Below are 27,284 nucleotides of genomic sequence, written 5' to 3'. Positions count from 1 at the left end.
AAAAAATAAATATAAGGGGAAACTCAGGAACCATTTAAATTTAGTACAAGGACAGACTTTCCAAAAATCACACTAGGAGACCTATACACAGGTTAAACTTTGTAAATAAAGTATATCATATGCCTTACACACAACCAAATCTCCCTTTAAACATTGTGTTATGTTGTTTCCCCCCCCCCCCCATATAAAACATTCCCGAATACAAACCCAAAGGAAATGATATTCTCAAGATAGACACAAAATGCTGGAGTAACTCAGCGGGACAGGCAGCATCTCTGGAGAGAAGGAATGGGTGACATTTCGGTTCGAGACCCTTCTTCAGAACTCGACCCGAAACGTCACCCATTCCTTCTCTCCAGAGATGCTGCCTGCCTGTACCGCTGAGTTACCCCAGCTTTTTGTGTCTGCCCTCGGTGCAGTTCCTTCCTACACAGAATGATATTCTCGCTGGCTTTGAAAAGACTGAGCGTTTGGTCCAATATTGGCGGCGGCCACTTCTGTTCCTCGAAGGTTGCCTGTCCTTCTCCAAGAAGACCTTTGAAGGTCAAAGAATGCATAGTTGCCTGACCTCTTCTCCAATACCACTCTGCTTCCTTGAATTCATAATACTTCCACGTTTAGGCATTCGCTCCAGTTGGAATGTTACGCAGGAGGCAGTGCTGGCACTAGAAACAGTTTATATCAGACAGGTTCGTGAAGAGCCAGGTGAATTGTTTCACTCCTTATAGGAAAGGGAAAGTACAAGGATAGAGCATATGCAACCTTTCGTCCATTTATGTGTCTTCCTCCTGTGCTTTATGTTCTAAAAGCACCTCTAGTTCGGATCAGTATCCACTTTTTCTCAAAGTGCTGGAGTAACTCAGCGGGACAGGCAGCATCCCTGGAGAGAAGGAATGGGCGACGTTTTGGGTCTGAAGGACCTCGACCCGAAACGTCACCCATTCCTGCTCTCCAGAGGTGCTGCCCTGTCCCGCTGAGTTACTCCAGCTTTTTGCGCCCATCTTCGGTGTGAACCAGCACCTGCAGTTCCTTGCTACACGTTATATTCTCTCCTACTCCCAGCCTCGATCGACCCAAGGGGATCAATCAGGTCTGCCTTTGGGATTCTCTCCAGCCACACCTCGCTCCGTCCGAGATGACGGCAGGTTTCAGATCAGGATTTCCACCATCTCGTTGTCAGCAAAGTCCTGGGCACTTGGCGACAAGAGGCCTCTCCTGTCGAGGGTGCTGCTTAGAAACGGGGTATAGTCTGCATAAAGGAACAAAAGAAAAACAACAGTCTCATTACTGCAAACGCTCTCAATAAACGCTTCCTCACTAACCTCAACTTAGTTTCATGAACGTTGAATTTTCCAATTTTAATTAACTAACCCACAACATCTCCCTCCCCTCTCCACGCCGATGTCTTCTAAGTGTCCTGACCCGGGACGTCACCTGTCCATGTTCTCCAGAGATGCTGCCTGACCCGCTGAGTTACTCCAGCACTCTGTGAAGCGTCACCTATCCATGTTCTCCAGAGATGCTGCCTGACCCGCTGAGTTACTCCAGCACTTTAAGGCCAGAGAATATTGGAATTTGATTTCCTTTCCTTGTTTCTTTCCTTTACTAAAAAGAGATGTGGTTACGTTCTTTTAGGGTTTCAAGAGACAAGTGTTTATAAAATTGATTAAAGATGACATTAAAGATAAAGTTAAATATATGTGTCTCGGATTTGTAGAGATAATCTGGGATGCATTTCTTTAGTCAGAGGGTGGTGAATCTGAGGATATAGAAAGATAGAAAATAGGTGCAGTAGTAGGCCATTCGGCCCTTCGAGCCTTCACCGCCATTCAATATGATCATGGCTGATCATCCAGCTCAGTAACCTGTACCTGCCTTCTCTCCATACCCCCTGATCCCTTTAGTCACAAGGGCCACATCTAACTCCCTCTTAAATATAGCCAATGAACTGGCCTCAACTACCTTCTGTGGCAGAGAATTCCACAGACTCACCACTCTCTGTGTGAAGAAATGTTTTCTCATCTCGGTCCTAAAAGACTTCCCCCTTATCCTTAAGCTGTGACCCCTGGTTCTGGACTTCCCCAACATCGGGAACAATCTTCCCGCATCTAGCCTCTCCAACCCCTTAAGAATTTTATATGTTTCTATAAGATCCCCCCTCAGTCTTCTAAATTCCAGCGAGTATAAGCCTAGTTTATCCAGTCTTTCTTCATATGAAAGTGCTGCCATCCCAGGGATCAATATCGTCAATGGATATTTTTAAGGCAGAAATAGATAGATTCTTGAATAGTGCGGGTGTCAGAGGTTATGGGGAGAAGGCAGGAGAATGGGATTAGGAGGGGAAGATAGATCAGCCATGATTGAATGGCGGAGTGGACTCGATGGGCTGAATGGCCTAATTCTTCCCCTATCACTTATGAACTTATGGTCTGATGAATTTAGAATTTGATCTTCCAAATAGATTAACAGAAAACTGTGCATTTCAATTCACCATAAGTTCATAAGTTATAGGAGCTGAATTGGGCCATTCGGCTTGTCAAGTCGACTCCGCCATTCAATCATGGCCGATTTATCTTTCCCACTCAACCCCATTCTCCTGCCTTCTCCCCATAACCCCTGACACCCGTACTGATCAAAAAAATTTCAATCTCCACCTTAAAAATACCCACTGACTTGGCCTCCACTGCCTTCTGTGGCAATGAATCCCACAGATTCACCACCCTCTGACTAATGAAATCCCTCCTCATCTCGTTACTAAAGGTACGTCCTTCTATTCTGACAGCTGGATTGTGAAAGGTTTACAGATACAGACACAGATAACTAAGTATTCTAACAAACATAGCTTCCGGTATTATTGTACGATTAGGAGTCATGAGAATGATATCTGTGGAATGCAACCTATCAGGTTTGTGTATCCACACAAAACAATTTGCAATGCACATCCTGGAGATTTGTTGTTTGCCTTTGGTGTGAAAGACTTTGCTAAACAATTCACACAGGATCCCATTTCACCTTCACAGTGAAAGTTAAGCTTCCATGTAATTTATCGCCACCTTATTGACAGTTTTGAGTCGAGTTTATTGTCACGTGTACTGAGGCACAGTGGAAAGTCTTTGTCCCGTGCTAACCAATCGGCGGAAAGACGACACACGATTACAATCGAGCCGTATAGATACACGAAAAGGGAATAACGTTTAGTGCAAAGTAAAGCCAGCAAAGTCCGATCAAGGATAGTCCGAGAGTATAAGAAAATAACTGCAGATGCTGGTACAAATCGAAGGTATTCATTCACAAAATGCTGGAGTAACTCAGCAGGTCAGGCAGCATCTCAGGATAGAAGGAATGGGCGACGTTTCGGGTCGAGACCCTTCTTCAGACTGATGTCAGGGGGGGCGGGACAAAGGAAGGATGACCTTTCTGTCATGGGCCTCCTCCAGTGCCATAGTGAGGCCCACCGGAAATTGGAGGAACAGCACCTCATATTTCGCCTGGGCAGCTTGCAGTGGTATGAACATCGACTTCTCCAACTTTAGATAGTTCCTCTGTCCCTCTCTTCCCCTCCCCCTTCCCAGATCTCCCTCTATCTTCCTGTCTCCACCTATATCCTTCCTTTGTCCCGCCCCCCTGACATAGGTCTGGAGAAGGGTCTCGACCCGAAACGTCACCCATTCCTTCTCACCTGAGATGCTGCCTGACCTGCTGAGTTACTCCAGCATTTTGTGAAAGGATAGTCCGAGGGTCACCAACGAGATCTGAAGAAGGGTCTCGACCCGAAACATCACCCATTACTTCTCTCCAGAGATGCTGCCTGTCCCGCTGAGTTACTCCAGCTTTTTGTGTCTATCTTTGAGGTAGATAGCAGTTCAGGACTGCTCTCTGGTTGTGGTAGGATGGTTCAGTTGCCTGATAACAGCTGGGAAGAAACTGTCCCTGAACCTGGAGGTGTGCGTTTTCACACTTCTGTACCTCTTGCCCGATGGGAGAAGGGAGAAGAGGGAGTGGCCGGGGTGCGACTGGTCCTTGATTATGCTGCTGGCCTTGCCGAGGCAGCGTGAGCTATCAATCGAGACAGCAGTCAACGCTAAACTAAGAGAAAGACGCCTTTTCTACATCATTTACTACAGGTTTGATCCTGAACATGGGTGAAGTCTGTACGGAGTTTGTACGTTCTCCCCGTGACCTGCGCGGGTTTTCTCCAAGAATTTCGGTTTCCTCCCACGCTCCAAAGACGTACAGGCTTCGGTAAAAATTGTAAATTGTCCCTCGTGTGTAGGATAGTGTTAATGAGACCCTTGTTCAAAATAGATCAGCCGTGATTGAATGGCGGAGTGTACTTGATGGGCTTCGATCTCTCGTTTTCACACCTTACCCTTCCATATCTCAATGCTTCCCTTTCCCCTGACTCTCAGCCTGAAGAAGGGTCTCGACCTGAATTGTCTCCCATTCCTTCTCTCCAGAGATACTGCCTGTCCCGTTGAGTTACTCCAGCATTTTGTGTCTACCTTACCAACAATCAATACTACTGTCCTCTACATACAAGCGTGGAACGTTTTACCATAGAAACATAGAAAATAGGTGCAGGAGTAGGCCATTCGGCCCTTCGAGCCTGCACCGCCATTCAATATGATCATGGCTGATCATCCAGCTCAGTATCCTGTACCTGCCTTCTCTCCATACCCCCTGATCCCTTTAGCCACAAGGGCCACATCTAACTCCCTCTTAAATATAGCCAATGAACTGGCCTCAACTACCTTCTGTGGCAGAGAATTCCACAGATTCACCACTCTCTGTGTGAAAAAAAACGTCCTCATCTCGGTCCTAAAAGACTTCCCCCTTATCCTTAAGCTGTGACCCCTGGTTCTGGACTTCCCCAACATCGGGAACAATCTTCCCGCATCTAGCCTCTCCAACCCCTTAAGAATTTTATATGTTTCTATAAGATCGCCCCTCAGTCTTCTAAATTCCAGCGAGTACAAGCCCAGTCTATCCAGTCTTTCTTCATATGAAAGTCCTGCCATCCCAGGGATCAATCTGGTGAACTTTCTCTGTACTCCCTCTAAGGCTAGAATGTCTTTCCTCACATTAGGAGACCAAAACTGCACACAATACTCCAGGTGCGGTCTCACCAAGGCCCTGTACAACTGCAGCAGAACCTCCCTGCTCCTATACCATCCAGAATGACACCTGGATTATGGGACATTAGCAGCATAGAGAGAGGTTGGACAGATTTGGATTGTTTTCACAAGTTACGGAAAGATTTGATCAAAGGTTTTTTTTACACACAGAGGGCAGTGAGTGCCTGGAATGTGCTGCCAGGGGGGGGGGGGGTGGTGAGGCAGGTACGATAGTGACATTTATGAGACTTTTGGACAGGCACATGGATATGCAGGGAATGGAGGTTTGTGGATCAAGTGCAGGTAGATAAGAGGTGGTCTTGACGTCTCAGCGCACAGACATTTTGGCTGAAGAGCCTGTTCTTGTACTGCACATTTCTTTGTTTTGTGTATTTCAAACAATAATATATTTTGCACCCATATTTATAGCTGGATCAATGTTTTATTTTGAACCATGCACCAAGATAATAACAAAGAAAATGTCATGGTTAGCAAAAGGTTGCTCAATCTTCAACAAGGTGTACGCAGGGTCAGCAAGACACGTTGCCAGGTTGTGACACCGTGATAAACCACAGTTTAGTCTTTCTGTATCTCAAGGTGCAGCGTATGCATCGGGAACAACTGGGTCTTGAAAAAGGCACCAAACCTGGCGAACCCCGTACACTGAAGATAGACGCAAAGAGCTGGAGTAACTCAGCGGGACAGGCAGCCTCTCTGGGGAAAAGGAATAGGTGACGTGTCGGGTCGAGACCCTTCTTCAGACTGAGAGTCACGTGAAAGGGAAACGAGAGATATAGACGGGGATGTAGAGAGATATAGAACAAACTAGACCAAGTGGACCCATTGGGCCCAAACCTCTCCTGCAACCCCTCCTCCCCTCTCCCTCCTCCCCCACTCCCTCCTTCTTTCCTCCCTCCTTCCTTCCTCCCTCCTTCCTCCCCTCCCTCCTCCCCTCCCTCCTCCCCCTCCCCTCCCTCCCCTCCTCCCCCCTCTCCTCCCCCTCCCCTCCCTCCCCTCCTCCCCCCCTCCCCTCCCTCCTCCCCCTCTCCTCCCCTCCCTCCTCCCCCCTCCCCTCCCTCCTCCCCTCCCTCCTCCCCTCCCTCCCTCCTCCCCTCCCCTCCCTCCCTCCTCCCCTCCCCTCCCTCCCTCCTCCCCTCCCTCCTACCCTCCCTCTCTTCTCCCCCACTCCCCTCCTTTTAAACTTAAAAATGTGAATAACTTTAAAAATATAACACCGATTTCAATAAAACTACTTGCGTTATCACTAAAGTGACGATGGTGAGTAAGATGGGCCTGAAATTGTCCCCCACACACTAGGGATAATATACCATTTTTACCGAGGCCAATTAACCTACAAACCTGCACGTCTTTGGAGATGTGGGAGGAAACCGGAGCACCCGAAGAAAACCCACAGGGTCACGGGGAGAACGTACAAACTCCGTACAGACAGTACCCGTAGTCAGGATCGAACCCGGGTGTCTGGCGCTGTGAGGCTGCAACTCCACCGCTGCGCCACTGTGCGGGCCTCTTAGATTTAGATTTTTTTTAGATTTAGAGATACAGCGCAGAAACAGGCCCTTCGGCCCACCGGGTCCGCGCCGCCCAGCGATCCCCGCACACTAACACTATCCTACACCCACTAGGGACAATTTTTACATTTGCCCAGCCAATTAACCTACAAACCTGCACCTCTTTGGAGTGTGGGAGGAAACCGAAGATCTCGGAGAAAACCCACGCAGATCACGGGGAGAACGTACAGACAGTTTAGTTAGCGCAGGAACAAGAGAATAAAGAGCTGTGAATAGCGCCGGGAGGAACTGCAGATGCTGGTTTCAACCGAAGGTAGACACGAAAAGCCGGAGTAACTCAGCATCTCTGGAGAGGGGGAATGGGCGGCGTTTCGGGTCGAGACCGTTCCTCACACTGGTTTGGGATAAGGGAAACGAGAGAGATATAGGCGATGATGTAGAGAGATAAAGTACAATGAATGAAAGATATGCAAAAAAAGTAACGATGACAAAGGGAACAGACCATTGTTAGCAGTTTAAGAAGATAACTGCAGATGCTGGTACAAATCGAAAATGAAATCATCTTGGCCTTATCAAACATAAGGTTTAGCACCACACGCTACCAATCCCAGCTGTGGAGACATTGGTATAGTTGTTGTTTCAAGAGAGAGCTAGATAGAGCTCTTAAGGATAGCAGAGTCAGGGGGTATGGGGAGAAGGCAGGAACGGGGTACTGATTGAGAATGATCAGCCATGATCACATTGAATGGCGGTGCTGGCTCGAAGGGCCGAATGGCCTCCTCCTGCACCTATTGCCTATTGTCTATTGACTGTTCGCTTGCTGCCTAATATATCCCACCCCTTGACAGGTGGCATTGTAACAAGATAATCAACGTTATTCACAAAATGCTGGAGTAACTCAGCAGGTCAGGCAGCATCTCGGGAGAGAAGGAATGGGTGACATTTCGGGTCGAGACCCTTCTGCAGACTGTTAGCAGTTTGTTGGGTGAAAATGAGAAGAAAGAGCTGTGAATAGTTCAGTCAGGATGGAACCGCTGCACAGATGTGGCGTTAAGGTACGGTGTGAGTTACCTGATGCTTCCACCTGCGTGGGGCTGCCGGTGCTGAGCCTGCCTTGCGTCAGTGAGCCGCCACCCGGCTTGTTATGCTCAGGGCCCCGCTCCGTCTGGGTGCTGCTGTCACGGCTGCCTGTCTTCGAGTGCGCCGATGGGACGGGCGTGGAGGGCAGGGTGGGGGAGGAGGACGTCGAATGCAGCTCGATCCTCTCGGGGCTCAGCAGGAAACCTGTAACGATGGCAGGGACACAACTAAAGTGCGAGGCAAACAACCGGCGACCTTTCAGGTTTAGATCTCAACACAGCGGTGCGGAGGGTGGTGAATCTGTGGGATTCGCTGCCACAGACGGCCGGCGGGGACCAAGTCAACGGATAGTTTTAAGGCGGAGATTAACAGGCTCATGGTTAGTAAGAGCGTTCATAAGTGAGAGGAGCAGAATTAGGCCATTCGGCCCATCAAGGCTACACCACCATTCAATCATGGCTGATCGATCTCCCTCCTAACCCCATTCTCATTGCCTTCTACCCATCACCCCTGACACCCGCACTAATCAAGAATCTATCTATCTCTGCCTTAAAAATATTCATTGACTTGGCCTCCACAGCCTTCTGTGGCAATGAATTCCACAGATTCACCACCCTCTGACTAAAGAAATTCCTCCTCATTTCCTTCCTAAAGGAACGTCCTTTAATTCTAAGGCTGTGACCTCTGGTCCTAGACTCTCCCACTGGTGGAAACATCCCCTCCACAGGCCTTTCATTGGATGTCACGGGTTATGGGGAAAAGGCAGGAGAATGGGGTTAGGAGGAAGCGATAGATCAGCCATGATTGAATGGCAGAGTAGACTTGATGGGCCAAATGGCTTAATTCTGCTCCTACAACTTATAAACAGCATTGGGTAATAGGTTTAACGTGGGGGGGGGTTTAATAGGAACCCGAAGGAGGAACTTTTTTGTTCACAGAGTGTGGTAGGCATATGGAACGAGCTGCCGGAGGAGGTAGTTGCGGCAGGTACTATTGTAGCATTTAAAAATCATTTGGACAGGTACATGGATAGGCCAGGTTTAAGAATAAGGGGTAGGCCATTTAGAACTGAGATGAGGAAAAATCTTTTCAGTCAGAGAGTTGTGAATCTGTGGAATTCTCTGCCTCAGAAGGCAGTGGAGGCCAATTCTCTGGATGCATTCAAGAGAGAGCTGGACAGAGCTCTTAAGGATAGCGGAGTCAGGGGGTACGGGGAGAAGGCAGGAACGGGGTACTGATTGAGAATGATCAGCCATGATCACATTGAATGGCGGTGCTGGCTCGAAGGGCCGAATGGCCTCCTCCTGCACCTATTGTCTATTGTCTATTAGAGGGATATGGGGCAAATGCGGGCAGGTGGGACGAGTGTAGATGGGACAAGTTGGTCGGCGTGGGCTAGTTGGGCCGGAGGGTCTGTAGCCATTCTGTATGTTTCTATGACTCTAATGGTCTAGATGGGGGGGTGCCAACACCTTGACCAGTTGTAACGGGACGTCCCAACTCCTGCATTCAACACCCTGACTGGAGAAGGCCAGTGTGACACCATCTTGTCACCACCTTCATGGAACTGTGTACCTGCACTCCTGGGCCTCTCTGTTCCACAATACACCCCGTGGGCCTGCCATTTACAGTATAAATTAGAAGCATTGAATCATATTTTGTTTTTCCTACACTGAACCATTATAACAGCGCCAGAGGCCCAGGTTCGATCCCAACCTCAGGTGATGTCTGTACACAGTTTGCTTGTTCTCACCGTGACCGCGTGGGTTTTCTCCGGGTTCTCTGGTTTCCTCCCATGACCCAAAAGACGAGCGGGTTTGTAGGTTAATTGGCCCTCTGTAAACTACCCACGAATGTGCAACGAAGTGGACGAGAAAGGGGGAATAACATAGAACTAAATTGAATGGGTGATCGATGGTCTGTACGGACTGGGTGGGCCGAAGGGCCTGTTTTCATGCTGTGTCAATCAAAATTCATTGTAGAGAAACAGCATGGAAACAGGCCCTTCGGCCCACCCAGTCCGGGCAGACCAGCGATCACCGGTGCACTAGCACTATCTTACACACCAGGGACAAGTTGCAGAAGGCAAGTAACTTACAAACCTGCGCGTCTTTGGAGTGCGGGAGGAAACCGGAGCACCCGGAGAAAACCCACGCGGTCACGGAGAGAACAAACAAACTCCGTACGGACATACAGGTACCATCATAACGTTCAAAAATCATTTGGACAGGTACACGCATTGGAAAGGTTTAGAGGGATATGGGGCAAACGCAGGCAGGTGGGCCGAGCGCAGTTGGGGATTGTACCCGGGTCCGTGTGGCGCCGCGAGGCAGCAACTCTGCCGCTGCACCACCGGACACCGTGATGTGTGCTGGGAGGGGCCGCCGAGAACAAAGAGGAACCCGGCGTGGGGGGGGGGGGGGGGGCCGAGAACAAAGAGGAACCCGGCGTGAGGGGGGGGTAGTGCCGAGAACAAAGAGGAACCCGACTGGGGGGGGGGGGTGCTGAGAACAAAGAGGGGCCCGGCGTGGGGGGAGGGGGGCGCTGAGAACAACAAGGGAGCTGGCATGGTGGGGGGGGGGGGGGGTGCCGAGAACAAAGCAGAACCATTGAGGACTGTAATTAATACTTTGGAACTTTGTCTGTACGTGGTGACCCGATGCAAAACAAAGATCTCACTGCGACACTTCACATTGGATAAAGTACCATTCATTCATTCATTCAAATGTGTCCCGGGCTTGGGAATCGTTTGACAAGGACGTTTACCTAAACTGCCCTTCCAGCTCCTATCCTCCTTCTTTTCCTCAATGATGGGGTTGCTGGACAGGAGCGTGGAGTAGGACGTAGGCCCGGAGGTCGCGTTGGAGATGGAAACCAAGGACTTTGACGGTCGTAACGCGGTCGGCTGTTCCGTCTTCACTTGCTCTCTCCTTGACCTTTGCTGGAGGACTTTGATCATCGCATCCTTCTCAATAATCTGAGCATGAAGGGTCTTAATCCTAAACAAATGAAGGCAGAGGACAAAGAAATGTCAAAGTCCGTACAGCAATTTATAACAAATCTTCCTGACAACATCTCAAATTAACAAGTTTAGTTTTTGTTTTAGTTTTAGAGATACAGCGCGGAAACAGGCTCTTCGGCCCAACCGGGTCCGCGCCGACCAGCGATCCCCGCACATTAACACTATCTTACACGCACTAGGGACAATTTATCATTTTACTGAAGCTAATTAACCTACAAACCTGTACGTCGTTGGGGTGTGGCAGGAAACTCCGTGTACCCGGACAAAACCCACGCGGGTCACGGGGAGAACGTACAAACTCTGTGCAGACATTGAGGGCGTGCAGCGTAGGTTTACTAGGTTAATTCCCGGAATGGCTGGACTTTCATATGTTGAAAGACTGGAGCGACTAGGCTTGTATACACTGGAATTTAGAAGGATGAGAGGAGATCTTATCGAAATGTATAAGATTATTAAGAGGTTGGACACGTTAGAGGCAGGAAACATGTTCCCAATGTTGGGGGAGTCCAGAACAAGGGGCCACAGTTTAAGAATAAGGGGTAGGCCATTTAGAACTGAGATGAGGAAAAACTTTTTCAGTCAGAGTTGTGAGTCTGTGGAATTCTCTGCCTCAGAAGGCAGTGGAGGCCAATTCTCCGAATGAATTCAAGAGAGAGCTGGATAGAGCTCTTAAGAATTCAAGAGAGAGCTGGATAGAGCTCTTAAGCAGGGGGTATGGGGAGAAGGCAGGAACGGGGTACTGTCTGAGAATGATCAGCCATGATCACATTGAATGGCGGTGCTGGCTCGAAGGGTCGAATGGCCTCCTCCTGCACCTATTGTCTATTGACAGCACCCGTGGTCAGGATCGAACCCGGGTCTCTGGTGCTGGAAAGCAGCAACTCTACCGCTGCGCCACCGTGCCACAGAAAAAGTTGTAATTTATCGGTGTTGGTATTGATTTGCAACATATAATATCGGAGAGAGGTGTCACATAAACCTATGTTAAATTGATTATGGGTGTGTATACCAATTGTAAGCAATATTGATTTCTCTAACTTCAAGTAACCCCGGCTCTTCTTCTCTCTCCATCCCTCCCCCACCCAGGTCACACCAGCTTCTCGTTCTCACCCAACAAACAGCTAACAATGAATGGCCTGTTTCCTTTATCATCGTTACTTTTATGCATATCCTTCATTCATTGTTCTTTATCTCTCTACATCACCGTCTAAACCTCTCGTTTCCCCCTTTCCCTGACTAGTCTGAAGAAGGCTCTCGACTCGAAACGTCACCCATTCCTTCTCTCCAGAGATGCTGCCTGTCCCACCGAGTTACTCCAGCTTTTTTGCGTCTATCTTCGTAACCAATGCCGACTTATTTTACACCAAACTTGGCCACCCATTCCAATGGTACCATTGCATTTTCCCCACCTGCTTTCCATGTCCAGACACCTCCGATTAGCCATGAGGATTTCTTCCTCTTCCTTCTGAATCCTGGCCTCCAAGGACGTTTCGTAGCTTCCGTTCGGAGAATGGCCCAAGGCTGTGGTATCCCTAACAATAAACAAAACCAGAACAATTATCACCAGAGCTTCATCCTACATTCGCGCACAACTTCGTAAGTTCTCGGAGCAGAATTGGGCCATTCAGCCCCGTCAAACTCTGTACAGACAAGCACCCGTGGTCAGTATCGAACCCGGGTCTTTGGCGCTGTAAGGCAGTAGCTCTACCGCTGCGCCACTGTGAAACTTGTACTGAACCGTACACAAAAATGAATTTCACTGTACCTCAGTACATGTGACAACTAACGTACCATGAACAATTAGACAATAAAGAACGAAGGTCGACACAAAATGCCAGAGTAACTCAGAGGGACAGGCAGCATCTCTGGAGAGAAGGAATGTGTGACTCCAGAGATGCTGCCTGACCCGCAGAGTTACTCCAGCATTTTGAGTCTACCTTCGATTTAAACCAGCATCAGCAGTTCCTTCCTAGGCGATAAAGTGATAACTTTATTGTCCATTATTAAGTGATAATAACAATAAATCAACCATGTTTCGAGAACACGGAATCTGGGAGCACGGTGGCGCAGCGGTAGAGTTGCTGCCTTACAGCGAACTCTGTGCCAGAGACCCGGGTTCGATCCCGACTACGGGTGCTGTCTGTACGGAGTTTGTACGTTCTCCCCGTGACCTGCGCGGGTTTTCTCCGAGATCTTCGGTTTCCTCCCACACTCCAAAGACGTACAGGTATGTAGGCTAATTGGCTTGGTATAAATGTAACAATTGTCCCCAGTGGGTGTAGGATAGAGTTAATGTGCGGGGATCGCTGGTTGGCACGGGCCCGATGGGCCGAAGGGCCTGTTGCCGCGCTGTATCCCTAAACTAAACTAAGAAGGGGGAATACTTGCGGAGCTTCTACCTGAATGCGTACCTTTGAGCAGCCACTGTTGCGGCTGCATCTAATGCAAACTGGCGCATCACGCTTTCCTCCAGGTACTTCTGTTCCCACTTGGTCATGTCTGCCTCCAGCGCCAGGATCCTCTCCTCCTTTTCACGGAGTAGCTCCATTAAAGCAGTGGCGTTGTACTCCGGGCCACAGGCAGTGTGCGTGGTACCTTGGCGCTACGCAAGGACAAAAGGAGAAGACAGTCAAACAACCGCGTAGAGGCCTACAAGATCACGAGTGGAATAGTGTCGGGTGGAACTGCAGACGCTATGTTTAAACCAAAGATAGACACAAAATGCTGGAGTAACTCAGCGGGTCAGGCAGCATCTCTGGGGAGAAGGAATGGGTGATGTTTCGGGTCGAGGCCCTTCTTCAGACCTCGTTGGTGACCTTCGGACTATCCTTGATCGGACTTTGCTGGCCTAACCTTGCACTAAACGCGTGTTTATCCTAGGATAGAACTAGGATGTCCGCCTTCACTCAAGAACCCATTGAATAACATTATGCGTAAGAAATGAACTGCAGATGCTGGTTTATTCAAAGATAGGTACAAAATGCTGGAGTAACTCAGCAGGACAGGCAGCATCTCTGGAGGGAAGGAATGGGTGACGTTTCGGGTCGAGACCCTTCTTCTATCTGAAGAAGGACCTCGACCGGAAACATCACCCGTTCCTTCTCTCCAGAGACGGTGCCTGTCCCACTGAGTTAGTCCAGCTTTTTCTGTCTATCATGAGTGGAATAAATCGAGTCAACGCAGAGACACTGACCCAGAGTAGAGGAATCGAGAACCAGAGGGCATGGGTTTAAGGTGAGAGGGGAAAGGTAAAGAAGAGTCTCGATCTGAAACGTTACCCATTCCTTTTATCCAGAGATGCTGCCCGTCCCGCTGAGTAACTCTACCGTTTTGTGCCTATCGTTGGTGTAAACTAGCATCTGCAGTTCATTCCTAAAGATTCATTTCAGTTTAGTTTAGAGATAGAGCGCTTAAACAGGCCCTTCGGCCCACCGAATCCGCGTCGACCAGTAATCCCCGCATATTCACACCATCCTACACACACACACACACACGGGGAAATATACAATTATACCAAGCCAATTAACTTCCAAACCCGCACGTCTTTAGAGTGTGGGAGGAATCCGGAGATCCCGGAGAAAACTTACGCAGGTCAGGGGACAACGTACAAACTCCGTACAGACAGCACCCGTAGACAGTATCGAGCAGGGGTCTCTGGCGCTGAGAAGCAGCAACTCTACCTCTGCGCCACCGTGCCGCGCCGCTGCCCCGTTCCTTTAATGGGAATCTGACAGGTAACCTTTTCACACAGAGGGTGATGGGTGTATGGGACGAGCTGCCAGAGGAGGTAGTTGAGGCAGATACTATCGCATCATTTAAGAAACATTTGGACAGGTACATGGATAGGGAAGGTTTAGAGAGATATGGACCAAACACAGGCATGTGGGACTAGTGTAGATGGCGCATGTTGGTCGGTGTGGGCAAGTTGGGCAGAAGGGCCTGCTTCCACACTGTATGACTATTTTCACCCAGAGAGTTGTGAATCTGTGGAATTCTCTGCCACAGAATGCAGTGGAGGTCAATTCACTGGATGCTTTCAAGAGAGAGTTAGATAGAGCTCCTAGGGTTAAGGGAATCAAGGGATATGGGGAGAAAGCAGGAACAGGGTACTGATTCTGGATGATCAGCCATGATCATATTGAATGGCGGTGCTGGCTCGAAGGGCCGAATGGCCTACTCCTGCACCTATTTTCTGTATTTCTATGAATTACATATTACTATTACATCTACTCCTAGTAATAGGCTGGGGCTGGAGGCAAAATGGAGGCAACGGTTGCAATGGGCCTTTGTGGTCAGCTGCAGCTGGGATTGTAAAATGGCTTCTCTTGAATGTGGACTCCAGTGGGGAGTAGGGTTACCAACAGTCCCGTATTAGCCGGGACATCCCATATTTTGGGTAAATTGGTTTGTGCCATACGGGACCGCCCTTGTCCCGTATTAGGCCCGGGAGGGGGGGGGGCGCTGTAGGCCCGGACGCTGTAGGCCCAGAGGCCCGGGCGCCACCTAATGGAGGTTGCGTAGCAACCCGCCTCCAGGCCCGGGCAGCCGCCATTGGTGGAGCGGGAGCACATGGCCACTGGCTGGGTGAGGTCACATGGGGCGCAGGGCTGTGACGTCACCTTGTCCCTTATTTGGGAGTGAGATAGTTGGCAACCCTAGTGGGGAGTTCTGTACATTCTGTACCAACCGGAGGATTGTGCTTATGTTTGGGAATAGTCTTGCTGGGCTGTTGGCAAAATGTATTTCACTGCACCTTGATGCACATGATAATAAAGAAACCATAAACTAAATGAAAACTAAATGAACTTGTAAGGGTGACTCAGTGGTAGGGGTACTGATTGTGGATGATCTGCCATGATCACGTTGAATGGCGGTGCTGGCTCAAAGGGCTGAATGGCCTCCTCCTGAACATATTGTCCATTGAAAATTAAACTAAAACTAAAACTATACTCAACCAAACTAAACTAAACTAAACTAAACAAAACATTTTGAGGGGTTAAGTTTGCTATTTCCCTTCCTCTCAAAGATTGCGGCCGACACAACAATATGGTTCAAGAATTAAAAGCCACTCTGCAAATTCGCCAAGAAGTCATTATTCACATTTAGCGATGCAGGAAGTAAAGGAAATTCAATGAATGACTGTTCGTGGAGATAGGCCTGACCTCACACAGATCACACACTGCCACAGAAAATCCATGGACTTCCTTCTTGAACGGTCAAATCGTGAACTAGACGGGCTTTTAGATTTTCCAGAATCATCTTCACCATTTTAAATTTACATTCCAGACACACGTCCATTTGAGTTCACAGCACACCAACACCTCTAATCCCATTAAAGGCTTAGGAAGTCTGGCATGTCCCCAACTCCTCTCACCAAACTCTGTAGATTCATCGTAAAGAGCATTTTATCACAATGCATCACATCTTAGTTCGGTAGTGTAAGAAAATAACTGCAGATGCTGGTACAAATCGAAGGTATTTATTCACAAAGTGCTGGAGTAACTCAGCAGGTCAGGCAGCATCTCAGGAGAGAAGGAATGGGTGACGTTTCGGGTCGAGACCCTTCTTCATCTTGGTTTGGGAACTGCTCCACCCAAGAGAGTTGTGGACTCAGCCCAGACCATCACACAAAACAACCTCCCTTCCATCAACTCCATCTACACCTCACGCTGCCTCGGCAAGGCCAGCAGCACCATCAAGGACCAGTCGCACCCTGGCCACTCCCTCGTCTCCCCTCTCCCATCTGGCAAGTGGTAGAGAAGTATGAAAACGCACACCTCCAGATTCAGGGGCAGTTTCTGCCCAGATGTTTACCGGCAACTGAACCATCCTATCACAACTAGTGAGTGGTCCTGAGATGCCTTCTACCTCATTGGAGACCCTCCGACTATTTTTAATGGGACTTTACCTTGCACTAAACGTTATTCCCTTTATCCTGTATCTGTATACTGTGGACAGCTTGATGGCAATCATGTATTGTCTTTCCGCTGACTGGATAACACTCAACAAAAGCTTTTCACTGTACCTCAGTACACGTGACAATAAAACAACCTAAACTAAACCTAAACCAAACCTAAACGTAAACTGAGTGAAACATTTTGAGGGGTTAAGTTTGCTACTTCCCAACGCTCTCCCTTCCTCTCAAAGATCATGGCCGACACAACAATGTGGTTCAAGAATTAAAACCCACTCCGCAAAATCTCCAAGAAGTCAGTATTCACATTTAGCACAGCAGGAAGTAAAGGAAATTCAATGAATGACTGTTCGTGGAGATAGGCCTGACCTCACACAGATCACACACTGCCTCAACAAATCCATGGACTTCCTTCTTGAAAGGTCAAATCGTGAACTAGACGGGCTTTTAGATTTTCCAGAATCATCTTCACCATTTCCACCATTTTTAATTAAAATTCCAGACACTTCTAATTGAATTTCAGTTCCTCCCACTGCCACAAAGGAGACTTGAACTTGTAAGGGCAGCACGGTGGCTCAGCAGCAGAGTTGCTGCCTTACAGCGCCTGAGACCCGGGTTCGATACAGACTACGGGTGCCGTCTGTACGGAGTTTGTACGTTCTCCGTGTGGGTTTTCTCCGAGATCTTCCGTTTCCTCCCACATTCCAAAGACGTACAGGTTTATAGGTTAACTGGCTCGGTATAAGTATACGTTGTCCCTAGTGTGTGTAGGATAGCGCTAGTGTGCGAGGATTGCTGGTCGGTGTATTTAGGTACTTGTGCTGAACTGTGCACAAAAATGAATTTCACTGTGCCTCGGAACACGTGACAATAGACAATAGGTGCAGGAGTAAGCCATTCGGCCCTTCGAGCCAGCACCGCCATTCAATGTGATCATGGCTGATCATTCTCAATCAGTACCCCGTTCCTGCCTTATCCCCATACCTCCTGACTCCGCTAAACTCTAGAATTGTCCTCCACTGCCTTCTGAGGCAGAGAATTCCACAGATTCACAACTCTCTGACTGAAAAAGTTTTTCCTCATCTCCGTTCTAAATGGCCTACCCCTTATTCTTAAACTGTGGCCCCTGGTTCTGGACTCCCCCAACATTGGGAACATGTTTCCTGCCTCTAACGTGTTTAACCCCTTAATAATCTTATACGTTTTAATAAGATCCCCTCTCATCCTTCTAAATTCCAGTGTATACAGGCGTGACAAATAGAGTACCGTACCACGCCAGCATTACATCCCTGTTTTTGGATTCTAGTCCTCGTGAGGTTTAAATGGCACCAAGGTGTGAAGATGGTAGGAAGTTGTTGTGAATTCTGTTCTTATATTTGCATAGATTTCAGCTGACATCACGTACGTTTAAAAAGTATATCGAACACTTATACTTAGACACATAAAATGTATACTTGTTTTTAAAACGTTAATTCAGCTGCAACCTATACAAATAAGATGCTAACTGAGTTTCCCACAGGTGCCAACAGGATCAACAAGCTCATCAGGAAGGCTGGCTCCGTCCTGGGGGCAGAGTTGGATTTACTGGAGGTGGTCTTGGAGGGGAGGATGCTCCTCAAACTGCGGAGCATCCTGGACATTACAGCTCACCCCCTCCATGGTCAACCTGAGGAGCACCTTCAGCAACAGACTGGTCCCACCGAGATGCAGCACAGAACGCCACAGGATATCCTTCTTCCCTGTGGCTATCAAACTGCACAACTCCTCCCCCTTCTGTCGTGGGGTAGACTGACTCCCCCCCACTCCCCCCCCCCCAATCTTTGCACATCCCCAATTCATGCACCTTGTGGTGATTTATGACCGTTGGCAGACCAATTTCCCTCCTGGGATGAATAAAGTTCTATCGTATCGCATCGTGTGAAGCTGGTGGGAAGTTACAAGGTACCTGCTGCATTCGGAGGGATTCCAGTTCCCTCTCGAGTCGGGTGCGGAGTCTGTGTTCGAGCTGCTCCCGTTTCTCGCAGGCTGCCTGAAGCTGGATCAAGGCCTGCTGCATCCGCTCCACTTTGTCCACGTACACCTGCTTCCTCTTCAGCTGCAACCAGGGTGGAGAGAAATGAGAGTCAGCACAGGCCCTTACACCTACGATGACCGTGAACCAACAGACATGGCAGGCTCAGAGGCAGGGGCAGACACAGGGGCAGACACAGACACAGAGACAGAGACAGAGACAGAGACAGAGACAGACACAGAGACAGACACAGACACAGACACAGAGACAGACACAGACACAGACACAGACACAGACACAGACACAGACACAGACACAGACACAGACACAGACACAGACACAGACACAGACACAGACAACTGAAAATCCTCTCCACCATGCATTTGGAAGCTAGGCTTTGAGGTTAACGACAGTGGTCCATCTTGGGTAGTTCACAACCCAACAGTAATGGCAGTCGAGTCACTGCCTCACAGCCCCAGAGACCCAGATTTGATCCCGACTACGGGTGCTGCCTGTACGGAGTTTGTACGTTCTCCCCGTGACCTGCGTGGGTTTTCTCTGCTGGCTCCAGCTTCCTCCAACACTCAAAAGACATACAGGTTTCTAGGTTAATTGGCTTCGGTAAAATCGTAAATTATCCCTAATGTGTGCAGAATCGCTGGTCGGCATGGACTCGGTGGGCCGAAGGGCCTGTTCCCACGCTGTATCTCTAAAGTATGAACATTTAAATCTCCAATTTTAGGTAACCTTTATCAACCCCCTCCCTCCCCCTTCCCTTCCCCCCCCTTCCCTTCCCTCCCCTCCCCTGCGCCCCACCTGGACTTGCACCTATTTCTCTCTCCCTACATTCCTTACTTTAGTTTTAGTTTAGTTTAGAGATACAGCCTGAAAACAGGCCCATCGGCCCACAAAGTCCATGCTGACCAGCCATCACCTCTACACTAGTTCTATCCTACACACCAGGGGCAATTCGGCCCTTCGAGCCTGCACTGCCATTCAATATGATCATGGCTGATCATCCAGCTCAGTAACCTGTACCTGCCTTCTCTCCATACCCTCTGATCCCTTTAGCCACAAGGGCCACATCTAACTCCCTCTTAAATATAGCCAATGAACTGGCCTCAACTACCTTTTGTGGCAGAGAATTCCACAGACTCCACTCTCTGTGTGAAGAAATGTTTTCTCATCTCGGTCCTAAAAGACTTCCCCTTTATCCTTAAACTGTGACCCCTGGTCCTGGACTTCCCCAACATCGGGAACAATCTTCCCGCATCTAGCCTCTCCAACCCCTTAAGAATTTTATATGTTTTATAACAACGGCAACAGTCTCCAACCTCTTACCTCATCTTCCAACTTGACCACTTTGCCTTGGGTGTTGTTCAGGGCCTGATCCCGGATCTCAATGTGCCGCCTTTGATCCTCGTTATTGGCCCTGAGAGCGGACAGTTCCATCTCCAGCTTCTCCTTGTCTCTCAAATTTTCCTTATCTGGAGAGGCAACAGGTAAATAACGGAAGAAGAAAAAAAACATCACTCGTTGCAGAAAACGGGAAATTCCGTTAATTGAGATGCATTCAACACGCAGAGGGATGTGGGTACATGGAATGAGCTGCCAGTCCCATCGCAAAACATCATCCATCCATGTCCTCCTGCGATGCTGCCGTTTCACCCGCTGAGTTACTCCAGCACTTTGTGTCTTTTTTTTTTGAGCTGCCTATTTGAAGAGGTAGTTGAGGCAAGTAGTTCAACAACATTTCATTTGGACAGATACAGAGATAGGACAGGTTTAGAGGGATATGGGCCAAATTCAGGCAGGTGGGATTAGTGTACATGGGACATGTTGGTCAGCACGGGCAAGTTGGGCCGAAAGGCCCGTTTCCACACCATATGACTCTATGACTCTAGAAAGGGCACAATACACATTTATTCCTTCCGACACATTAATATTATTCTCATTTCTTCCACATTCGATGGGTTGTGACTCCACTAACTTAAACATATCTGTGCTTTCCCTTTCTCCTTCCTCACACTTCCATGTGCCTGTCTAAAAGACTCTTGAATGCCACTATCGTATCTGCCTTCACCACCACACCTGGCAATGCACTGCTGGAAACTTGGCCCGTACATCTCCATTATATACCGATCAGCCAAAACATTATGACGACCTGCCTAATATGCTGTTGGTCCGCCGTGTGCAGCCCCATACGCAGCAGGGTGCGATGCACTGTGTATTGAGACACATTCCTCCCGTGACCATCATTAAAATTTTCTGTGACTTATGCCACAGTCGACCTTCTGTCGGTTCGGACCAGACGGGATCGCCTTCGTTGCCCTCGCGCATCGATGAGCCTTGGGCGCCCAACACCCTGTCTGTCGCCGGTTTGTGGTTTGTCCCTCCTCGGACCACTGTCGGTAGGTACTCACCACTGCTGACCGGGAGCACCTCACAAGCCTTGCCGTTTCAGAGATGCTCTGACCCAGTCGTCTGGCCATAACAATTTGGCCCTTGTCAAAGTCGCTCAGGTCTTTACTCCTGCCCATTTCTCCTGCATCCAACACGTCAACTTCAAGAACTGACTGTTCACTTGCTGCCTAATATATCCCACCCCTTGACAGGTGCCATTGTAACAAGATAATCAATGTAATTCACTTTACCTGTCAGTGATAATAATGTTTTGGCTGATCGGTGTACGTTAATAATGTCATTAGTGTATAATCATCCTCCCACCTTATAAGCTATCTCTAAACTAAACTATGCCTTCTAGGGTTGGACATTTCCATCCTAGGGAAAAGGTTCTGACTGTCTACCCTATCTAGGCCTCATAATTTTGTATACTTCTACCAAGTCCACCCTCAACTTCCAACTTTCCAGGGAAAACAATTCAAGTCTATCCATCCTCTCCCTGTAGCTGAAAACCTCTAATCCGGGCAGCTAGATATGACATTAATCAAAGTTAGTGGGGGAAAAAAAACCTGATTTAAATCAATAGACAATAGACAATAGGTGCAGGAGGAGGCCATTCGGCCCTTCGAGCCAGCACCACCATTCAATGTGATCAAGGCTGATCATTCTCAATCAGTACCCCGTTCCTGCCTTCTCCCCATATCCCCTGACTCCGTTATCCTTAAGAGCTCTATCTAGCTCTCTCTTGAATGCATTCAGAGAATTGGCCTCCACTGCCTTCTGAGGCAGAGAATTCCACAGATTTACAACTCTCTGACTGAAAAAGTTTCTCCTCATCTCCGTTCTAAATGGCCTACCCCTTATTCTTAAACTGTGGCCCCTGGTTCTGGACTCACCCAACATTGGGAACATGTTTCCTGCCTCTAACGTGTCCAACCCTTTAATAATCATATATGTTTCGATAAGATCCCCTCTCATCCTTCTAAATTCCAGTGTATACAAGCCTAGTCGCTCCAGTCTTTCAACATATGATAGTCCCGCCATTCCAGGAATCAACCTTGTAAACCTACGCTGCACGCCCTCAATAGCAAGAATATCCTTCCTCAAAGTTGGAGACCAAAACTGCACACAGTACTCCAGGTGCGGTCTCACTAGGGCCCTGTACAACTGCAGAAGGACCTCTTTGCTCCTATACCCAACTCCTCTTGTTATGAAGGCCACCATTCCATTGACTTTCTTCACTGCCTGCATGCTTCCTTTCAGTGACTGATCCACTAGGACACCCAGATCTCGTTGCACGTCCCCTTTCCCTAACTTGACACCATTCAGATAATAATCTGCTTTCCTATTCTTACCACCAAAGTGGATAACCTCACACTTATCCACATTAAACTGCATCTGCTATGCATCCGCCCACTCACACAACCTGTCCAAGTCACCCTGCAACCTCATAGCATCTTCCTCACAGTTCACACTGCCACCAGGCATTGTGTCATCTGCTAATTTGCTAATGGTACTTTTAATCCCTTCATCCAAGTCATTAATGTATATTGTAAATAGCTGCGGTCCCAGCACCGAGCCTTGCGGTACCCCACTAGTTACTGCCTGCCATTCTGAAAGGGACCCATTTACCCCCACTCTTCGCTTTCTGTCTGCCAATCAATTTTCTATCCATGTCAGTACCCTACCCCCAATACCATGTGCTCTAATTTTGCCCACTAATCTCCTATGTGGGAGCTTGTCGAAGGCTTTCTGAAAGTCAAGGTACACTACATCCACCGGCTCTCCCCTGTCAATTTTCCTTGTTACATCCTCAAAAAATTCCAGAAGATTAGTCAAGCATAATTTTCCCTTCGTAAATCCATGCTGACTCGGAACAATCCTGTTACTACTATCCAAATGCTCCGCAATTTCGTCTTTTATAATTGACTCCAGCATCTTCCCCACCACTGATGTCAGACTAACTGGTCTATAATTACCCGTTTTCTCTCTCCCTCCTTTCTTAAACAGTGGGATAACATTAGCTACCCTCCAATCCACATGAACTGATCCTGAATCTATAGAACTTTGGAAAATGATCACCAATGCGTCCACGATTTCTAGAGCCACCTCCTTAAGTACCCTGGGATGCAGACCATCAGGCCCTGGGGATTTATCAGCCTTCAGTCCCATCAGTCTACCCAACACCATTTCCTGCCTAAAGTGGATTTCCTTCAGTTCCTCCGTCACCCTAGGATCTCTGGCCACTAGAACATCTGGGAGATTGTTTGTATCTTCCTTAGTGAAGACAGATCCAAAGTACCGGTTCAACTCGTCTGCCATTTCCTTGTTCCCCATAATAAATTCCCCTGCTTCTGTCTTCAAGGGACCCACATTTGCCTTAACTTTTTTTTTCCTCTTCACATACCTAAAAAGCTTTTATTATCCTCCTTTATATTATTGGCTAGTTTACCCTCGTACCTCATCTTTTCTCCCCATATTGCCTTTTTAGTTAACTTCTGTTGCTCTATAAAAGAGTCCCAATCCTCTGGCTTCCCACTCTTCTTTGCTATGTTATGCTTCTTCTCTTTTATTTTTATGCCGTCCTTGACTTCCCTTGTCAGCCACGGGTGCCTCTTACACCCCTTAGAATCTTTCCTCCTCTTTGGAATAAATTGATCCTTCAACTTCTGCATTATTCCCAGGAATACCTGCCATTGCTGTTAGATACAAAATGCTGGAGTAACTCGGCGGATCAGGCAGCATCTCGGGAGAGAAGGAATGGGTGACGTTTCGGGTCGAGACCCTTCTTCAAAAGAAGGGTCACGACCTGAAACTTCACCCATTGCTTCTCTTCCGAGATGCTGCCTGACCCGCTGAGTTACTCCAGCATTTTGTGTCTACCTTAATAGACAATAGACAATAGGTGCAGGAGGAGGCCATTCGGCCCTTCGAGCCAGCACCGCCGTTCAATGTGATCATGGCTGATCATTCTCAATCAGTACCCCGTTCCTGCCTTCTCCCCGTACCCCCTGACTCCGCTATCCTTAAGAGCTCTATCCAGCTCCTCTCTTAAATGCATTCAGAGAATTGGCCTCCACTGCCTTCTGAGGCAGAGAATTCCACAGATTCACAACTCTCTGACAGAAAAAGTTTTTCCTCATCTCCGTTCTAAATGGCCTACCCCTTATTCTTAAACTGTGGCCCCTGGTTCTGGACTCCCCCAACATTGGGAACATGTTTCCTGCCTCTAACGTGTCCAACCCCTTAATAATCAAAGTTAGTGCGAGTTAGATGCTGTACTCTGCATGGCCCAAGCCCAAGCCTGGGGTAATTGCCTACACAAATTCATCATTGCCCATCAATGTAGGTTTTATTGAACATTTCACTTGTCTAACAGGTTTTCAAGTGCAGGTAGGGACACACCCTGGGGTTGTTGGAATTCACGCAGCACCTATTTATTGATCAATTTTAGATTCATTGTATGGCACGGGGTGGCACAGCTGCTGCTTCCCAGCTCCAGAGACCCGGGTGCGATCATGACCTCAGGTGCTGTCTGTGTGGAGTTTGCACGTTCTTCCTGTGATCTCGTGGGTTTCCTCCCTGTCATCCGGTTAATTGGCCTCCATAAAAATTCCCACTAGTGTGCTTAGGAAACGGCAGTTAACAAAGAGCTAGTGTTTAGGTTGATTATTGTCACGTGTAACGAGGTACAGTGAAAAGCTTTGCATCCAAACAGGTAAGATATGCCATACGTATATCCCACTCCCCATCAGAACTGCCCCCTCCATCGACTCCTTTAGGTCCAGGCTCAAAACCTACTTCTATTCCCTAGCGTTTGAGGCCCTCCAAGGGGGCGCTGTGAACTGTTTATGTATGTGCTGTTATGTTTGTGTGCCATTGTATGTTCGTTCTTAGTACCTGCACTGATGTACAGCACTTTGGTCAATGTGGGTTGTGTTTCAATGTGCTATACAAATAAAATTGACTTGACTTGACTACGTGTCTTCATATGAAGATGAGGAAAAACTTTTTCACTCACAGAGTTGTGAATCTGTGGAATTCTCTGCCTCAGAAGGCAGTGGAGGCCAATTCTCTGGATGCTTTCAGGAGAGAGCTAGATAGAGCTTTTACGGATAGCGGAGTCAGGGGGTATGGGGAGGAGGCAGGAACAGGGTACTGATTGAGAATGATCAGCCATGATCACATTGAATGGCGGTGCTGGCTCGAAGGGCCAATGGCCTCCTCCTGCACCTATTGTCTATTGACGATCAAGTCAAAATCAAGAGCAAAAGTGGATCGATGGCCAGCATCGACACAGTGGGCCGAAGGGCCTGTTTCCATGCTGTTTCGTCGAATCATTCAAATGTTTAAACAGGAACCATCCATGTACTTATAAGAGATTTTTTGCCTCCAATGCTTCTCCTTTTAAAGAAATCTAGTGAAATAATAGTTTTGTAGATCGTGGATCAGGTTTATTATTGTCAAGTATAACAAGGTACAGTGAAAAGCTTTGCTTTGCATGCCATTAAAATATTTAAGATATACCCATTCATAAACACAATTCGTAAACACTGTAAATGGCTCGATTGTAATCATGTATTGTCTTTCTGCTGACCGGTCAGCACGCAACAAAAGCTTTTCACTGTACCTCAGGACACGTGACAATAAACTAACCTGCACACTCGTCAAAATCGAGCACAATACAAAGAGCAAAAGGTGATCCAATGCCAGCATGGACTCAGTGGGCTGAAGGGCCTGTTTCGAAGCTCTATCTATGAATCATTAAATTGTTTAAGCAGGAAACAGCCCTATACTATTAAGAAATGTTTTGCGTCCAATGCTTCTGCTTTTTGAAAAATGCAGTGATATAATAGTTTTGTGGATGCTATGTTTGATTTCATTTTCGTTCCTGTACAACTTCTCTATGTGGAAGCCCTGGGGGAAGTTTGCAGCTTGTTTATTTACTGTTTATACTCAGTTGGTTATGTCGTAGCGTGATACAGTGTGGAAACAGGCCCTTCGGCCCACATGTCCCATCTACACGAATCTCACCTGCCTGTTTAGAGATACAGTTTAGAGATACAGCACGGAAACAGGCCCTTTCGGCCCACTGGGTCCGCTCCGACCGGTGACCCACGCACAATAGGAAAATAGAAACATAGAAAATAGGTGCAGGAGTAGGCCATTCGGCCCTTCGAGCCTGCACCGCCATTCAATATGATCATGGCTGATCATCCAGCTCAGTAACCTGTACCTGCCTTCTCTCCATACCCCCTGATCCCTTTAGCCACAAGGGCCACATCTAACTCCCTCTTAAATATAGCCAATGAACTGGCCTCAACTAACTTCTGTGGAAGAGAATTCCACAGACCCACTAGGGATAATTTATACATTTACCAAGCCAATTAACTTACATACCTGTAAGTCGTGGGCCGCACGGTGGCGCAGTGGTAGAGTTGCTGCCTTACAGCGAATGCAGCGCCGGAGACTCAGGTTTGATCCTGACTACGGGCGCCACCTGTACGGAGTTTGTACGTTCTCCCCGTGACCTGCGTGGGTTTTCTCCGAGATCTTCGGTTTCCTCCCACACTCCAAAGACGTACAGGTTTGTAGGTTAATTGACTGGGTAAATGTAAAAATTGTCCCTAGTGTGTGTAGGATAGTGTTAATGTGCGGGATAGAGCTCTTAAGGATAGCGGAGTCAGGGGGTATGGGGAGAAGGCAGGAACAGGGTACTAATTGAGAATTATCAGCCATGATCACATTGAATGGCGGTGCTGGCTCGAAGGGCCGAATGGCCTCCTCCTGCACCTATTGTCTATTGATCTTAAATTTAAAAAATTAATTAAATGTCTAATTGTTTCTCAAAACGTTGCGATAGTCCCTGCCTCAACTACCTCCTCTGGCAGCTCGTTCCACACACCCACCAACCTTTATGTGAAAAAAAATAAGTTACCCCTCAGGTTCCTATTAAATCTCTTCCCCTTCACCTTAAACCCACGTCCTCCTTTGGACTAAGCAGGTAAAAAGCCTGGCCACGATGAACATGTTAACAAAGATCCTGACCATCCAAAGAACGTAAGTGGATGGGGATGCAAATCCGTTGGTTTTGTTTACTTTGACGAACAAGATCTCAACAGCTACAAAAATTATGATCCTAAAATGAAAAAAAAAAACCTTCCGTGAAAACTCCACTTTGAACATAGTTGAAGAAAGAGCCTTTGTTGGA

At 47.9% G+C, this 27,284-nt stretch overlaps 1 protein-coding gene across 2 annotated transcripts in view; it reads right to left on the bottom strand.

Annotated features, from left to right (window-relative positions):
* Nucleotides 1-926: 926 nt before the first annotated feature.
* The window catches only part of amot (angiomotin), a 76,551-nt gene continuing 50,193 nt past the window's right edge, over nt 927-27,284 (bottom strand). For both annotated transcript variants that reach the window (XM_078412590.1, XM_078412591.1), the window contains exons 6-12: nt 20,012-20,157; nt 18,605-18,754; nt 13,157-13,347; nt 12,155-12,277; nt 10,490-10,722; nt 7,715-7,927; nt 927-1,249 (exon numbers count right to left, since the gene is read on the bottom strand). In XM_078412590.1, coding sequence (XP_078268716.1) covers nt 1,149-1,249; nt 7,715-7,927; nt 10,490-10,722; nt 12,155-12,277; nt 13,157-13,347; nt 18,605-18,754; nt 20,012-20,157 — 1,157 coding nt within the window. In that variant the 3' untranslated portion in view covers nt 927-1,148. The remainder of the gene's footprint in view (nt 1,250-7,714; nt 7,928-10,489; nt 10,723-12,154; nt 12,278-13,156; nt 13,348-18,604; nt 18,755-20,011; nt 20,158-27,284) is intronic.

Source organism: Rhinoraja longicauda, chromosome 15 (assembly GCF_053455715.1).
Source record: "Rhinoraja longicauda isolate Sanriku21f chromosome 15, sRhiLon1.1, whole genome shotgun sequence".
Classification (NCBI taxonomy): Eukaryota; Metazoa; Chordata; class Chondrichthyes; order Rajiformes; family Arhynchobatidae; genus Rhinoraja; species Rhinoraja longicauda.
The sequence above is the reverse complement of the archived record's forward strand: the minus strand, read 5'-3'. Positions and strand labels throughout refer to the sequence as shown.